Source organism: Carassius carassius, chromosome 43, assembly GCF_963082965.1.
Source record: "Carassius carassius chromosome 43, fCarCar2.1, whole genome shotgun sequence".
Classification (NCBI taxonomy): domain Eukaryota; kingdom Metazoa; phylum Chordata; class Actinopteri; order Cypriniformes; family Cyprinidae; genus Carassius; species Carassius carassius.
In genome coordinates this window covers 14,027,032-14,045,108 of record NC_081797.1, presented here as the reverse complement: position 1 = coordinate 14,045,108, position 18,077 = coordinate 14,027,032, and the positions used below count along the sequence as shown (strand labels likewise).

The 18,077-nt window shown below is 35.4% G+C and overlaps 1 protein-coding gene across 10 annotated transcripts in view; it reads left to right on the top strand.

The window, feature by feature from the left end:
* The window catches only part of cadps2 (Ca++-dependent secretion activator 2), a 136,554-nt gene that overhangs the window by 90,693 nt on the left and 27,784 nt on the right, over positions 1–18,077 (top strand). For all 10 annotated transcript variants that reach the window (XM_059536974.1, XM_059536976.1, XM_059536975.1 and 7 more), the window contains exons 13-14: positions 6,351–6,538; positions 17,363–17,464. In XM_059536974.1, the coding sequence (XP_059392957.1) occupies positions 6,351–6,538; positions 17,363–17,464 (290 nt within the window). The remainder of the gene's footprint in view (positions 1–6,350; positions 6,539–17,362; positions 17,465–18,077) is intronic.

The following is an 18,077-nucleotide window of genomic DNA, read 5'->3' as shown; positions in this document are numbered from 1 at the left end:
AATTCTTATACGTAAATATAAGATTAATATAAATTATTTTAATATAAATTCTTATATATTTACTTCATGCCAGTAATACTTTCATAAACTCTACATGGAAAATCGTATAATTTATTTATGTAATGCAATAAATATAATTTATTTAATTTATTCCCCTATATTTACATACACACACACATATATATATATATATATATATATATATATATATATATATATATATATATATATACAACAAAAATATATTTTTTACTATTTAATGTACATTCATGGCCAAAAGTTTTGAGAATTACATAAATATTAGTCTTTCCGGAGTTTTCAAAAAGCTAAACTGCTTTTAGATCTTTGTTTCAGTTGTTTCTGTGATGTACTGAAATATAATTACAAGCACTTCATACGTTTCAAAGGCTTTTATCGACAATTACATGACATTTATGCAAAGAGTCAGTATTTGCAGTGTTGGCCCTTCTTTTTCAGGACCTCTGCAATTCGACTGGGCATGCTCTCAATCAACTTCTGGGACAAATCCTGACTGATAGCAACCCATTCTTTCATAATCACTTCTTGGAGTTTGTCAGAATTAATGGGTTTTTGTTTGTCCACCCGCCTCTTGAGGATTGACCACAAGTTCTCAATGGGATTAAGATCTGGGGAGTTTCCAGGCCATGGACCCAAAATTTCAACATTCTGGTCCCCGAGCCACTTAGTTCTCACTTTTGCCTTATGGCACGGTGCTCCATCGTGCTGGAATATGCATTGTTCTTCACCAAACTGTTGTTGGATTGTTGGAAGAAGTTGCTGTTGGAGGGTGTTTTGGTACCATTCTTTATTCATGGCTGTGTTTTTGGGCAGAATTGTGAGTGAGCCCACTCCCTTGTATGAGAAGCAACCCCACACATGAATGGTGTCAGGATGCTTTACTGTTGACATGACACAGGACTGATGGTAGCGCTCACCTTTTCTTCTCCGGACAAGCCTTTTTCCAGATGCCCCAAACAATCGGAAATGGGCTTCATCGGAGAATATGACTTTGCCCCAGTCCTCAGCAGTCCATTCACTATACTTTCTGCAGAAGATCAATCTGTCCCTGATGGTTTTTTTTGGAGAGAAGTGGCTTCTTTGCTGCCCTCCTTGACACCAGGCCATCTTCCAAAAGTCTTGTCCTCACTATGCGTGCAGATGCGCTCACACCTGCCTGCTGCCATTCCTGAGCAAGCTCTGCACTGGTGGCACTCCGATCCCGCAGCTGAATCCTCTTTAGGAGATGATCCTGGCGCTTGCTGGACTTTCTTGGATGCCCTGAAGCCTTCTTTACAAGAATTGAACCTCTTTCCTTGAAGTTCTTGATGATCCTATAAATTGTTGATTTAGGTGCAATCTTAGTAGCCACAATATCCTTGCCTGTGAAGCCATTTTTATGCAACGCAATGATGGCTGCATGCGTTTCTTTGCAGGTCACCATGGTTAACAATGGAAGAACAATGATTTCAAGCATCACCCTCCTTTTAACATGTCAAGTCTGCCATTCGAACCCAATCAGCCTGACATAATGATCTCCAGCCTTGTGCTCGTCAACATTCTCACCTGAGTTAACAAGACGATTACTGAAATGATCTCAGCAGGTCCTTTAATGACAGCAATGAAATGCAGTGGAAAGGTTTTTTTGGGATTAAGTTAATTTTCATGGCAAAGAAGGACTATGCAATTCATCTGATCACTCTTCATAACATTCTGGAGTATATGCAAATTGCTATTATAAAAACTTAAGCAGCAACTTTTCCAATTTCCAATATTTATGTAATTCTCAAAACTTTTGGCCACGACTGTACAATTTGTATAACATAGCAAATGCAATTTCTGGACAAAGCCTTCAAGTCTCAGATTTTCAAGCTCATTCCAGAACTCCCAATCAATACATGTAGCCTCAAGGAAAATCAATAAGTGGTGCTGTTTTAAAGCAGAACTTTTTTTTTCTTTTCTTTTTTGCGTCAGCTGTTGTTTGATACAGGGATTAGGCTCAGTGAGCTGTTGGTGATTCAAAGACCAATATGTGGATTTTTCTCTCTGGACTACAGAGAATGTGTATACTGGATTCATTGGCCTGCATGTGCATCTTTGGAAGCGACTCAGAAAAAAAATTATTTTTGCAATCAAAAAGTTCAGGCTGTGAACATGTCTTCAAATTAGGGGCAGCGATGACCAGTCATGTTCCAACCTTAATGTAATTACTAACATCCCCTTCACCCTCCATCCCATAATCACACATTCTCCCTGTGACACACTCCTCCACATTCACTCTTATAAACAACCGTAATGGCCTCTAGATGGGACATGAAAAGCTTTCTATTACCATCAGTTACTGCTGGAAATAAAGTTATTCATGACTTGACCAAACAAGAGACATGTATGAAACTAAAATTATTTGAACAAAATACAAATACATACACTTTGTGTGTATTTAATTTTTTCATATTTGTTATGTTTCATACATGTCTTATGTGTGCTCAAGTCCTGAACTTAAGTGTGTATTTTTTATATATATGTTTACTTATTTACTTACTCTGACAACAGTAAATGCCTAAAGTATGTATAGTCATAATATATATATATATATTCCTATTATAAATATTAATAAATAATATATAAATAATCTGAATTTTCTTTCTTTTACCATGCATATTTGTTTCTCTCAGTAAACTTTCTTTGTATAATGTGTGTTAAGCCAAAAAACTAAATTGGTTTTGTCGTCCACAAGCAAGGTTTTGTCGTCAGTCTCTCCTTCTGTGTGTGTGTGTGTATGAGATTTTTTTTTTCCCCCGACAAGGAGAGCCAGCCTGGGCCGTGTTCGTTAGGATGATGCTGCTGCCGTCCCAGTCGGTCGTTAGCGGTTAATTGAGCGCTAGGAGCCAAGACACGAGCAGGCCATCTGTTTGCCAGAGTGGAACATCTTGTGGCACTCAGCTCGGCGCTGGGCCACCGTGCCTCAGCTCTGAATGGTGCAATATTAATAGATCTGACCAAGACGGGAAGAGACGGACTGTGACAAAGAAGAAAGTCGCAGGGAAAAAGTGGAAAGATGGGCTGTAGCTCAGGCCTAATTTTTTTTTTTTTTTTTTTTTTGCTGGGCCAGTTGGGGAATGAGTTGAGATTTGCACTTGCCCTTACAATATTTCCACTGGCTCCTAAAAAAATATTGTTTTTTATTTAGCATTTAAATATTTTGAGAACTCATTTATGTTTTGCATGTCACAAAGAAATATTAAAATATTAATAATAAATCGTAATATAATAAATATGAAAAACTAAAGAAGAGCACAGCAACATATAACAATATCTTTAAATTATGCGTTTATGTCCCTCCATGGCATGAAATTTTTTTTTAAAGATTTTAAGAGTTAAACAATAGTTACTTTTTATAATAGTATTTGTTCGTAATTAACTTTATAATTGTTGCATGTCACTAGTTATTGAAGCCCTGTGGACATCAGAAGCAATTGCCCAAATTTAACCAAAATTTAAGTAATTTAATTTTTAAAAATTTTTTCCCCTCCATTTTAATTTTACATGCTTAATATTACACTGTAAAAAAAAAAAATTATAAATATATATATATATATATATATATATATGCATGTATGTATGTGTGTATGTGTATGTATGTATGTGTGTATATATATATATATATATATATATATATATATATATATATATATATATATATATATATATATATATATATATATAAATTTGTGAAATTTCTGAGTGAAAATAGTTTCTACACCAAACTTTTTTCAGCATAGAAATACTCGCCACATGGAGTTTTGGAGGGGAAAAAAGCTTTGACATCTTTGTTAAACTTCTGATGATAAATGTTCCACAGAGGTAGAACTTGTTAGAAAACTCGACAGCTGTTTTCTTCAGTCGATGGTTTGTATGTCTAAAAGGTTACCAGCCAACTGGTGAGTAACTCCTTTTATTTACTCCCCCAAGCCAATTTTTCCTCAAAGTTGAGAGTTTATCTTGACTCCCTCCGTGTGAGTGTGAGAAACTTGCTTTGAGATTGCAAGGTTGGATGCTCTTTGTGTAACACATCATACTCGTATTCATATAGCATCAGTCAAAAATAAAGAGCTGTAATGTAAGCACTTAACCAGCATTTAGAGTAATGTAGATGGCAATAGAACAGGTTTGCGTACGTCAGGCAGACCTTTATGAAGGAAGGACCATGGATGAGGTGACAGAGACACTTAGAGTAGATATCATAAAATACACGGCGTAGCAGCTTTGTTAGTTGAACTATAATGAAGCTTTCCGTCTTTGCTCCTGCACGAAGGTCGCGGGGTCTCGGTATCTCGACTGCTGCTCAGTGCTGTTAGCACCAGTCCCTCGTGACCGTCGGTCTCCTGCGAGCATCTGAGACGCATCGCAGTTCTCCTGATTCGTGGCCCTCCGCACTGTCGTGGGCGAGCGACCCCCTCAAAGTGTTAATTTGCTACCGTTCCTTCAGAGAAGGCGTCTTAATTAAGTTTGTAAGATTCATGGCTAATTTAGTTATTATGTGAGGGATGAATGGGCTAATGAATGCAACAGGAGCCTCGCGGCGATCTCCACCCGCCCGCATTATGTGTGACTTTTCTGCCTATGAATTAATTGTTTGCACTTAACCTTGCACTCGTTTGTTTAAATGTTGGAAATAGACGGGGTGTTTTTAACAATATTTTTTGGAAGAGCTTGTCTCCCACGCTGCGGTTGAGTTTTTTCGTGTGTCTTGGCGTGAAATGAGAGGCGTGCTGAAATGAGACACTTCGTGTTTAATTAGCGTAGCAGTGTTGTTTAGGAGAAACTACAGTAGGTATGCCCAGCGGATGTGGGGACTTTTTAGAGGTTCTGCAGGGGTCGCTCAGAGGCATTTTTGCCTTTGGCCTTCGGATACAGGATGTGTATGTTTTATGCCTTTATTAAGTGACATGTATTCAAGGTTCAAAATACAAGTGATGAGCAAATCAAAGACATACTGTACAAACATTTATTCTTTTTTTTTTTTACATGAGTAAACATTATACAGCTGGATAGCTACGAGTCTCTGAGAGAAGGAACCGATTTGAGCTAGTATTTTTGTGGGGAAAAGTAACTAAAAGGTAACTCTACATATACTCAATTACTTTTTTACTATAAGGATTTTGAGTATATTTTTAATTAGTTACTTATGTACAATTACTTGTAATAACTTTGTTGAGGTAACTTAAATATCCAACTTAAAGTTAACTAAACTTATGATTTCAAGCTTGAACACTTAATTTGTTGCAACAACAAATTATTACTTATTATAATGTTGAATTGTAAGTTGTAATAAATAATTGCAGCAATTTTGCATTTTACAGTGTAGTAGCCTGTCTGTCTTTCTGTTTGTCAGTTTAAGTGCGCGCACACACACACACACACACACACACACGTACGTTTGTTTTTGTGAAAAGTGTGGACATCCCATAGGTGTAATGGTTTTTATACTGTACAAACTGTATATTCTATCGCCCTCACCAACCCTACACCTAACCCTCACAGGAAACTTTGTGCATTTTTACTTTCTCAAAAAAACTCATTCTGTATGATTTATAAGCGTTTTGAAAAATGGGGACATGGGTTATGTCCTCATAAGTCACCCTCTCCTTGTAATACCTGTGTCATACCCATGTCATTATACAGAGCTGTGTCCTGGTATGTCACAAAAACAAGAGCACACACACACACACACACACACACATATATATATATATATATATATATATATATACACACACATATATTAGGGCTGCAAGATTAATGGCATGTGATGTCATGCGTGTCTCATCATCAAATGTCGATCCATTTGAAAGCAGGTGATGGATGTTTAGTACTAATCACAGAACCAGCTTTACTGAAGAGACACGCACGACAATCACATGCGATTAATCGTGCAGCCCTAATATATGTGTTTGTATATATATATATATATATATATATACACACACACACACACACTCACATATTCTCTATACACAATAGATTTTTTTTTGTTATTTAGTCTGCATTTATTTAATAAAAAATACTGTAAAAACAGTAACATCCTCGAAATATCGCATTCTGAATTAATTGTTTTTATGTTTTAAAATGTAATTTATTTCTGTGATTTCAAAGGATTTTTTCAGGATTCTTTTCAAAGTTCAAAAAGAATTCTATTAGAGTATAGTGTAATATGATGTGATATAGTTCAGTATAAATAGTCCAGAGATGTACTCTGGTCAGGAAAGGCTGAGATCAGCTAAGTGCATGTTTACAGTAAATGTGTTTTACTCTGATCTGTTGTGTTTCAGGGTTGGTTCAGCCCAGGCCAGGTGTTTGTTCTGGACGAGTACTGCGCTCGATACGGGGTGAGGGGCTGTCATCGTCACCTCTGCTACCTGAAAGACCTGATGGACTTCTCTGATAACAACGCCCTGGTGGACCCGACCCTGCTCCACTACAGCTATGCCTTCTGTGCCTCACACGTCCACGGAAACAGGTATTACAGTAGCTTCACGAACATTGGCTTACTTTGTACAACTTTATATTATATTTTAATATTATATTTTAATAAATTTATAATATAAACTTTAACTTTATATTACATTATATTTACATTTTTGCAAAGTGACTTCCAGTGCATTTAATGTACACATTTTTGTATGTGTGTGTGTGTGTGTGTGTGCGTGCTGTCAAACGATTTTTTACATATTATGTGTGTGTACTGTGCATGTCCATATTTAATAAATGTTATCTTCATATATATATATATATATATATATATATATATATATATATATATATATATATATATATATATATATATATATATATATATATATATATATATATATGAACACCTGACCAGATGTAAAAAGATGTTCTTTTATAATTCCTATATATAAATAATCACTTTAGCAACGCCCCACAGCCCTTTCAAATAGCAAGGAACATTTGTTTCCCATGGAGGTTGTGCATTTTGAATTCTCACGTATTAAGTGTTTGAAATCAAGGATTTCATTTGTGTTGGACAAATGAGAAGTCCCACATGTTCGATAGATCACAAAAAGAAAAAGCAAAAAACACTTTGAATGGCTTTTGTCCGCACATAATGTGTGGGCATACAAAAGGAACGACAAGACAGAAGAATTTCTTTAATCACTCGGGGGGCACTCAGCGTGGCAGCCATGTTCAAACACACACTGAGAGCGTCTGCTTGGCAAATTAATTAATGGCTCCCCATTATCTCAAAACGCAAAGCAATTAAACCATAATTACGGAGTCCATTTGTGCAGTTTCTACATTTTAATAATTTTTCTTTTCATAAGGCTTGTTTTCTGTAATTGATTGTGTGAATTATTGACTGTTCAAGACGGAAATGCGCTTTACGTTAGCAGTGAAAGGAAAGCGAAAGCGGCTCGGGTATGAGCAATGTCTCTTGTCCACTTGTTGGCGAAGTCCTTTGTGTTTAGCGAACACTGGAAGCTGTTGGTTTTCCACTTACCTACAATCAGCCATCAATTGGCTTATTAGATGTTAAATACACACGGATGTGCTCCCTGTCTTTGATGGCTTATTTTGTCAATTAGGAACAGTAATGATTAGCCTCTCTAGCTAATCACCAGTTACAAATGAGGAAAATTGGCATGAGTAGCTTTTTGTCGGAGGAGGTGTCATTTGAATAATGAGAGTTCAGCTGTGAAGCCCTCAGAGAGTGTTCATGGGAAATTCAGAAAGTAAATAAAAAGAATGAACTCTTTACAGCATGATATCCATTGTAGTGCACAGATCTTCCTAAGACATTTTTACCCAATCTTGATGTTACCATTGTATTTAATATATATATATATATATATATACTTTTTTTTTCTCAGAAGTGTGCAATAATAACTAGAATTGTGAAATATGAATTCAGAATTCTGACTTTTTTTTTCTTGCAGTTCTGAGTGATTTCACAATTTAGTTTTTTTATTCCTCTGAATTCTGAGTTTACATTACGCAATTCAGTTTTTGTTTTGGCTTCCATGGAAGAAAAAAAAAGGTATCTGCAACATTTTATTCTTGCACATTGGGTATAATTTACAGTTTTTGCTTTTCTTCACATAATTGTTAGAAAAAAAATCTGAATTGTGAGTTAAAAACTCTTAAATACCCTTTTTTTTTTTTTTTTTTAATCCTGTGGCGGAATCAAGTTTTTGCATTTAAAAATGCATTATATATAAAAAGAAAATATTCTTGTTTAATACAATTTTAATAAAAGAGATGTTTTTTTTTTTCTTCTATTTTACATTATAATACTACAACTAATGTTATTTTGGGAAATACCAAAAGCCATAATCACCAAAAACTGGTAATAAGAGAAGCTAAAGTCCACAAATGAGATCATTTTTATCTAATGTGATGAGCCTCAAGGCTTTTGAACTCGTGCACAGCTAGAAAATAACACTGGTCCAGATAACCTCGAATCTTCAGTTCAGATGAGAATGTATCCGCTCAACTAATCTAACACATCAGTCAATAACTCAAAGAGCACTAGTGACAGTGCAGCCTTGCTCACAGTGAGTGAGCAGCTTCAAACCTGGGGAGAAAATGTCTTTGTTTATCTTCATTGCATGACAGCTTTATTTCTGATCTTCCACCCACTGACTCTAGTAGATTACAATAGAGACCACACACTTTCTGCTGCAGGCTTGCTTCAAGGAATTCATTTTCTTCATAGTGATTTCAAAAAATGTGTGCACGGTGTATTTCAGGGTTCCTCAATGGGTGAGCTTCGAGAGAAAAATGTTTGGCCCGCGCTAATTTCAAATAATGTGGCATGAAAACTCAAACGCAGCATTAGATAGCCACATTAACTTACATTGTGTCTACAGCGGATGTGTGTATTTGAATAAACATTTATAATGTAGAAAAAAATATATATATATTTCATGTATATATATATATATATATATATATATATATATATTTCATATATATATATATTTCATGTATATATATTTCATATATATATATATTTCATATATATATATTTGTATTTGAATAAATATGTATCATTTATAACATTAATAAATATAATACTTAAAATAATACAATATAAAATAGTTTCTGTAAATGTCTTTCTAGCATTCCGAGGTCTGATTTAGGTGACAATGGAACGGTTTGTAAATGGTGAAGTGTGTTCTTTCAGACATGTTTGTCAGTGCAGACATCCTCGTGGCACATTTCAGTCAGCGTCGCCTGCGCTTGACTGACAGATGCACCCTGAGCTCGACGAGGCTTGAGACTGAGGAGCAAGTACGCGAGAGGAAGCGGACAGGTGTGGCTTCATGTGTGAGATGAACTGGCCAGGACGGACTGACAGCGAGTGACAGTAATCACAATCTAACCTCTTTCTCACCTGTCAGTCTCTCGCCTCTCCATCATGCTTGGCTGCTCCGTGTGACAAGTGTATTCACCGGTCTGCACACTCACTTACACACTGTAAACATGACATACATCCTTTGGATTATCACTTCTGTCACGTCCGTGAGGTCTTGATATGATCGGATACACACCAACCCCATCTGTCATAGAGGGTGGAGCGCGTCGTTTCCCTTGCAGACGCACAGCTCTGAACCTCACAACCATCTTCCTGGACAGTTCGGCACGGCCAGACTTTCCCGAGACTCCTGTCAGTGTTTAACCCTCGTTAGCTGCCCCATGTTTCACACTCGCTTCATCAGGCACAAACAATAAGTCGGACCCCCAACAGGCCGCCACACTGCACCCGTTCCCAAAGGGCCAGCACTGCGTGAGGTGGAGGAAACCACACTTTGCAAGATTGTTCTGTACATTTGAGTTGCTGCTCTTTGAATTGGAGCTGGTTGGGATTGTGTACTTACTGTCTGACTGGTTTTGCATTGTGTTTATGGTTTTGCAGACACCTTCATACCAAAGCAACTTATTATTAGCATTGTGAATAACAAGCACAACTTCATTTTTTTTTTTTTGTCATGTAATGTACAAAAAAAAATGTAAAAACATTTTTGCCTTTTTTTAAGGAATTATGCTATTTGCCCGTCTAAAAGCTAGGTAGTTGGTTACTGGCCGAACTCTTTAATTTAGTTTAGTTTAGTTATTTTAAAGTATCTTTTTAAGGTTTTATTTATTATGTATTATGTTTTCTTTTTCTTTATTATTAACTTTCAAGTATTTGTTATTGTTTATTTTTAAGTATTTAATTATAAATTTATTTTTGCAAAAAAAAATTAATTATTATATTTCTACTATTTTTCATTATAGTTTTTATATCACGCAAAAAATACTTTTTGTTTATAAAGAATATGCATTTACTTTTGCGATATAACAATATAATTTATAAACAATATTATAAAATAATATAATAGATTTTAAGTTTACTATTTATTTTGTATTTTAAATATTATGTTTTAAAATATATAAAATAGTTTACTATATTACAAATATAAAAAAAATACTTTGATTATTTAATGTTTGTTTTAATAGTTCTGTTTTATATATGCCATGATATAACAATTATTTGTGATGGAGGTGATGGTAGTAGTAGTATAATAATATGTGCTGGTATAATAATATACTTCAACAACCAATAATTGTTTTATTAATATTATTATTATTGTTTATAATGTAATTTTATTTTAATACATTTTTAAGTCAATTTGCAATATAATTTTAATGATATTATGGTTCTATATATATATATATATATATATATATATTCTGTACTATTTTCTTTTTAGAATAGCTGAAAATGATATATGTATAAATATAGTCATTTCCTTTCATCTGTTAGCCAATTGTTGTGAATTCACAGAATCAGCAGAATTTACAACCAAATGTAACCAAAAATGTAAAGTTTTTTGTTTTTAAAGGCAAGAAACCACATGCACATGATCAACAAATGTAACATACAGCGATTGTTCAATCATCTGGCCCCAAACTCACTCACACTGGCCCCTTGCCAACAGGCCGTCCTTACTGTAAATCCTAGAATAATGATAGCAAAAGTCATGCCTTCCTTAGCATAAACCATTAATAATGTAGTGTTTATTGAATGTGTTTCGAGGTTTGAAGGATTCGTTTAGCATAAGGTTCGGCTAGACTCGACTCTGTAGAGTGATTCTCCCTCATGCTAACAGTTCAATTCCCAGGCCTCTTGTTAGAAGCAGGTAAACTAAGAGGCCTTCCTTCAGAACTAATGAGCCTACACAGAACGACAGACAAAGACACCGAGATTAAAGGGTCGATGTCGAGTTTATACACTCCTTCACCTTTACCATAATGCAAAAAGGAGATTTTTTCTTTTCATTTAGAGGCTCTGAACTCTCTCTCTCTCTCTCTCTCTCTCTCTCTCTCTCTCTCTCTCTCTCACGCTCGCACATACATACACGTCTTCTGCCGCTCTTCACACCCCCTCTTTGTGTTCTCTCTCAGGATTAGCTGGCTCTTGTCAAAAAGAAAAGACGGATTTTATTTAATGGAGAGAGGGATTTGAAGAACAGGCAGGTTTACAAGTTGCCTTTACCTCTGCGTGTATGGAAAGCTCTCTCTACAGCGCTAAGCTGTGCCATTCAGAAAGTGTGCAGGGTTTGGATAGCGAGGCACAATGGCTTCTAACTAAACTGCCCATTGTCGACGGTTAAAAAAGAAATTTACAATGATTACTTTAGCTCTTAAAGTGCAATTGTGCAAAGCTTAGTGCTTGAACATATGCTGGCTACGTTTGATTGTTGTACTGTAGTTATATGGTAATAAGAGAAGCTGTAGTTATATCTGTGGCCATTTTATTTTGTAGATAGATTTACTTTTGACTGGTACTATATATTTTTATCAGAGATTAGACATTATTATTATTATAAAAATAAAAGTTTTAAGTCATTTTTAGTTGTCCCATAGACTGCCAAGTAGGGATATGCCGGTATCAAATTTTCCTGTTGTGGTTAATTGATAATGCTTTTATCACGGTATACGGTATTATCACGGTATTGGAATTTTGTTTTAAAAAGTGGTCATAATACAGTATAACAGGTTAAATAACTTTTTTTCTTATAACAAAAATAACTTAACATTTAAAACAATAAAGCAATACAGAAAAATGTATAAAAGTTAAATGTTTTACACATTAAAGTGCAAAAGAACTATAAAAACCAATAGGTATCACTTTACAATAAGACCTCATTAGTTAACCTTAGTTAATGCATTAACATTCAAGGCAAGGCATATAGCACATTTCGTACACAATGGTAATTCAAAGTGCTTTACATAAAAGAAAGTTTAAAAAAAGTCATGAAGAAAAATAATCACAAAAATATAACAAGCAATTTAAGAACTTGAAAATGATTTAAAAATTGACTTAAAATTAATTTAAGACAGTTTAAAAATAGAAAATGATTTTACATAAAATACAGTGCAATACATAAAATATAGTGTAATCAGTTCAGACATCACATAGTGCTCATTCAATAAATGCACAGCTAAACAATGAGCAATAGCTACATTTACTATAGAAGTTATTAATCTTTGTTAAAAAATACAAGTCTTAGTTCATGTTAGCTCATTAAATAACACAGTTGCAGCTTTCAATTTTAACAATGTGTTATTAAATATTGGAATACCTAAGATTAATGAATGTTCAGAATAATTTTTTCATTGGCAGTTTATGTTAACTAATGAAGCCATAATGTAAAGTGTGAATGAACAATAAAAGATCAAAACACTTTCAAACAATATCTAGGGCATGTTGTGGTCCAGATTTAAAAAAAAATGAATGTTTGAAGATAAATAGCCTATTAAAGGTGCCATGTGCAAAAATTGAGGTAAAAATATTAAAAAAATGACCTACACGCATCAAAAGTATGAGAAGAAATAAGGGCGATGATGTCATAAAAAAAATGTCAAGTTATAGTGCTGCAGAGATATCAACCTTAATTAGCAGTAGCATTACTAGCCCCGGCCCGACAGGTGTCGTAATACCAGTTTCGGCCATGGGAGGCGGTATGCGGGCAACATAACCACCAGCCAACCTGCAATACACAAATAACTCGCACGGCTTGTGGGCGTACTTATACCTGATGTCAATCATTTGGAAAGTACAGCCCACTACTTCAGTTCAGGGAAGAGAGCGGAAGGATGACTTAAGCCCTTGGCAAGAGACCACCACCCGCTACAGGGAAACAACCGCGCTCGGAATCACAAATCAGATCCGATAAGAAAAGGAGCCGAACCAGAGTAAACATCGGCACTGCTTTCAATCGCTGGAGACAACTGATGGACCTGAAAGAAATGAGGTTCGACACCGAACTTGCAACATTTCTTTTGGATTGGTAAGTTAGATGCTGTTAGTATTTCGCTAGAAGTTTGTTTTATATGTTTGTGTATTTTTTTCGGGAAGTTATAACATAGAAATGTATCGAAGGCTGTTCTATAAACGTGCTAATGTTAGCAATGGCTAACCGTAGCTGCGTTTGATAATTAGCTAGCTATAACTTACCCATTTTTTTATATCATAAGTAACCTGCTCTAACTAGTCTGTTGGTCTCCGTGTCCTCTTTGCTTCGTGGTTTTTCTGTACGTGAGAAAATTGATGTGTGGCGTGAAAGCGTGTGTCTCACGGTGAATGCTTGAGAGTTGGCAGCTCTGGTTACGTTGGTTGGCGCTAGCTTGGTCAACATCAGCTGTCTGATGTTGACCAATGATGTTGACAGAATGCTGTCTGTCAAATTAATTTAATTCAAATAATGTGTATATACAACTCAAAATGTAATATGAACAAAACGAATAGGAACATATTCACTGGTAAAGGTGAAGGGGAGTAGCTTGAAGATGTCATGTTTCAAAATCACTTGACATCACCCAACGTTCCTCTGGAGGCAAAACGTCCTCTTATAGCAGCGGTTCTCATTTCCAGTCCTCGCGCCCCACTGCTCTGCATATTTTGCACGTTTCTCTTTGTTAACACACCTGATTCAGATAATCAGCTTGTTAGAAATGAACTCCGTGCATGAACTGTTTTTCAAATGTTCATTGCTCCCTACTCCCTGAGCAGGGGAAATCTGTTGAAGTTTACCTCACATCGAAACATTCATTCACTGATTTGTGCTGTGCAGCGTCTTTAAACATGGACAACTGTGACATCATATACCTCTGTAAATCAATACAATTTAAATTCAGGTCTTGCACACTTCAATGCACTTTGATTGGAACATATAGCTACGTTCGCTTCGAACTGGAATCATGGCTGAATATCCTGTGATGTCCACTTCGCAGGGCACTTATGTTCGAATAGAACAAATGTCTAAAGCGCTAAGAGAAACGTTCAAAATGTGCAGAGCAGTGGGGCGCGAGGACTGCAATTGAGAACCGCTGTCTTATAGGCTTCGGCTATGCTCTAGGGTTGTTGTGAAGGTAGGGGCGGAGCATAGAGACTATGTCGTTTCTCGTTTGTTACTCTAGAGTAGACCAATTCACTTTATCGAGGCATACTGCCCCCATCTGGTATGGAATGTGGAGTATGTCTTGATTTTTTTGCCAGATATGACAGATGGCACCTTTAAGTCTAAATATTTCAGTAGTTGGCTCTGTAATAAACACCATAGGGAAATCACAAATCTGAATGGTTATTTAAGAATATTTAAATATGGTTTAGAAAGTAACAGCTGCTTTATTTACGGGGTTTACAGGGTAAGGGCTGCATTTAACGCCATCTGCTGTCAGAGAGTGAATGTGCTTCTCATGCGCGCTTGTTCACATCAGAGCGCATGCGCTCTTTCAAGCAGCATACAGCGATGTTGTGCATTTTAAGCAGCTGATGGAAATACCATTCTTAAAATGCATTCCAAATTCTGAATAATTTGTAATGTATATTTATTCACGGTATTTAGAAGTGCTCACGATAACAATATCGTGCATATTAATCACCGCAATATATCGCATTACCGAATACCGGCACAAGTCTACTGCCAAGTAAATAACAGTGTCAAGGTCCAGAAAAGGTATGAAAAGTTGTCATCAGAATACTCCATCTGCCATCAGACGTGCAATCTGGGTTATATGAAGCGGCGGGAACACTTTTTGTAAGCGAAGAAAGCAAAAATAAAAACTTTATTCAGTAAATCCTTTGTCAACGGTCTCCTCTGTGTTTCTCCATATCAGCGTGCTGCGTATGCTCTTCTGTGTCCTCCTGGCCACAAGGAGGCGCAGAGGACACAGAAGAGCATGCGCAGCACAGTGATATGGAGAGACACAGAGGAGACTGTTTAATATCAACATTAATATCAATCAACTCATTAAACAGAAAGTGATAGTAAAAACAGAATGACGGCTCTTTCAGCATCTGACATCACATATTCAGAGACAACGAGATGAATCTACTTCAACAAGTGCTGATGACAATATATAGCTAGCTAACTGTTTTCCTTTATTCCCTTAATATCTCTCTCTTGTGGCCCGTACATAGTGGAAAAATGAGAAGAAACGTCTTTTGAGTTAAACAGGTTGTTTAAAATATAGGCTAAACTTTTTATTTAGTTAATTTTTATTGATGACTGCAGTGTTCATATTTTTAATTAAAGGCCTATAAATCACTGTGGCTAGACCTGTTGTAAAATACTTAAGAATAGGCTATTTAATCAGTTTTTTGTGTGTGTGTGTGTGTTATACTCGCAGCGTGTCAGTTATGTGGTAATTATTGCGGAGCATATTTAATTGTAATTTTAATTTAATAAAAGTAACATCATAATATGAATAGGCCTAATAAAAATAATAATGTAACATGCCTATGTTATTTGGAAATTCCAAATACTTTCAATGTTGCCAAACATTAATGTTTTTGACAATACCTCTGGCTATCGCTGATACAAAATCATTGTCTTTCAATGCACCCCAGCAAGAGGGGGTTATCTGGACACCCATAATGTATGTATGTATATATATATATATATATATATATATATATAAATACACACACATAACATACAGTATATATATATATATATATATATATATATATATATATTAGTGCTGTCAACGTTAACGCGTTAACGCATGCGATTAATTTTTGTCTGGTTTAACGTGTAAAAATATTTAACGCAATTAACGCAGCATCCGTATTTTCTGCCATCCGTTGGCTAGCTTTACATTATATGATCACGCTCTTATTCATTTAAATGCTTTTAAACATTTCAAGCGCGGCAAGACAAAAGAGAATGCGCTGTCTGTGAATGCCCTTATGTGACACATACACACGTACACACACACACACACACACAATGCATAGACAGGGCGCCAGAATTCAGTTCTCTTAAGCGCTTGAACTAACAATAAACATCCCAAAGTGCCAGTTTTGTCGATTATCCTCATAAGAGCAATCTTAAATGATTTATATAAAGTCTAAAATGAACAAAAAGAGTTGTGAGAGAATGAGGCGAGATCCATAGACAGTATATAAATGGTGAGATCCGCGTGTCTGTCTGCTCTTAAAGGGACAGCAGCCAATAAAGCTTCCTGTCAGTAAAGTTAAAGAACAAAGGGAACAGAGAAAATGACTCGCTGCTCTTGACTAAATAACTTTTGTAGCTTTAATAAGGATTAACTATTTAATTTATAGTTTATGCAGTGCAGACTGCATATAACTTTGATAACTTTATTAAATTTCTGTATATTTCCTAACTGTTAAGACAGGAAGGGCAGGAGTAAATATGACATTTATTATGGGTTTATGTTAGCATTGTTTTAAGTTTACTTAAATTAAAAACTGTTATATTTTTGAAGCCTAATAATAAATGTAAAAAAAAAATAAAAAATCAGTAGCTGTATTAATATCAGTAATACTGGCCTTCATTCATAAAAAGATGCCATTTAAACAAGTATTTAAAATATACTGTCTTTATGTTGTTTCTACATTAATTTGATTAACTGAAATTATTACATTAAAAAATATATTAAAAACTTACAAAAACAATTCTTTTTTTATTGCGATTAATTGCGATTAATCACAGAAAAATGTGTGATTAATCTAAAGTTTTTAATCGATTGACAGCACTAATATATATATATATATATATATATATACACACACACACACACACACACACAAACTGTATCATATAAAATATTTACATATTCAATTCAATGTGAGTCAAAGCATTGTTAAGTTCTGCGGAAATATTGTGAAACTTGACAGTTATCTTTGAGAAAGCTCTTGATTATGAGGTTGAAGCACAGGATTCAAGGGCAGCTGGAATTAGTGAACAGGTGTTGTAAAGAATTAAGAAGAACATTGAATGTTTGCGTGTTGTTTTGGCAGGCCGGACGGCATGGGCACAGTGACAGAACAGGAGAAGGAGGAGTTTGAGGAGATCAGGAGCAGACTGCTGACTTTACTGGAGAAGCAGATCACACATTTCAGGTAGAACAAGCTCCCACGTCCACTTCTGTCCTGAAATAGAGGCATAGCAATGGAAAATCAATGAAAAAATATTAATAATAGCTAACTATATAATCAAGTCAATGCGCATTATAGAGTTTTATACAATATATATGATTTCAAAGCTGCTTCTTGACAGACAGTTGTCATTATCCAGCTCAGTTCAGTTCAGGTTCCCATCCAATCGTGTTCTTGCAGCCAGTTTGATAATATTAATGAATATTAAAGGAATAGTTACAGATACAGAGGAGTTTGTTTCTTGATGTGAACAGATGTGGAGAAATGTAGCATTAACACTTGCTCACTAATGGAGTGAATGGGTGCCGTCAGAACGAGAGTCTAAACAGCTGATAAAAACATCACAAGAATCCACACCACCCCAGCTCATCAGTTAATGTATTGTGCAGTGAAAAGCTGCATGTTTATGATAAAGAAGACCATCGAGGCATTTTTACTTCAATAATATTGCTTTCTCCAGTGAAAAAGTGTTTTGTCTCAATCAGGAGAGAAGTATGCACAGATGAACCACCGTTTACAAGCCAAAACATTTCTAAACAAAAATGTTGGTGGATTTTGATGTGAGACAACAAAAGCA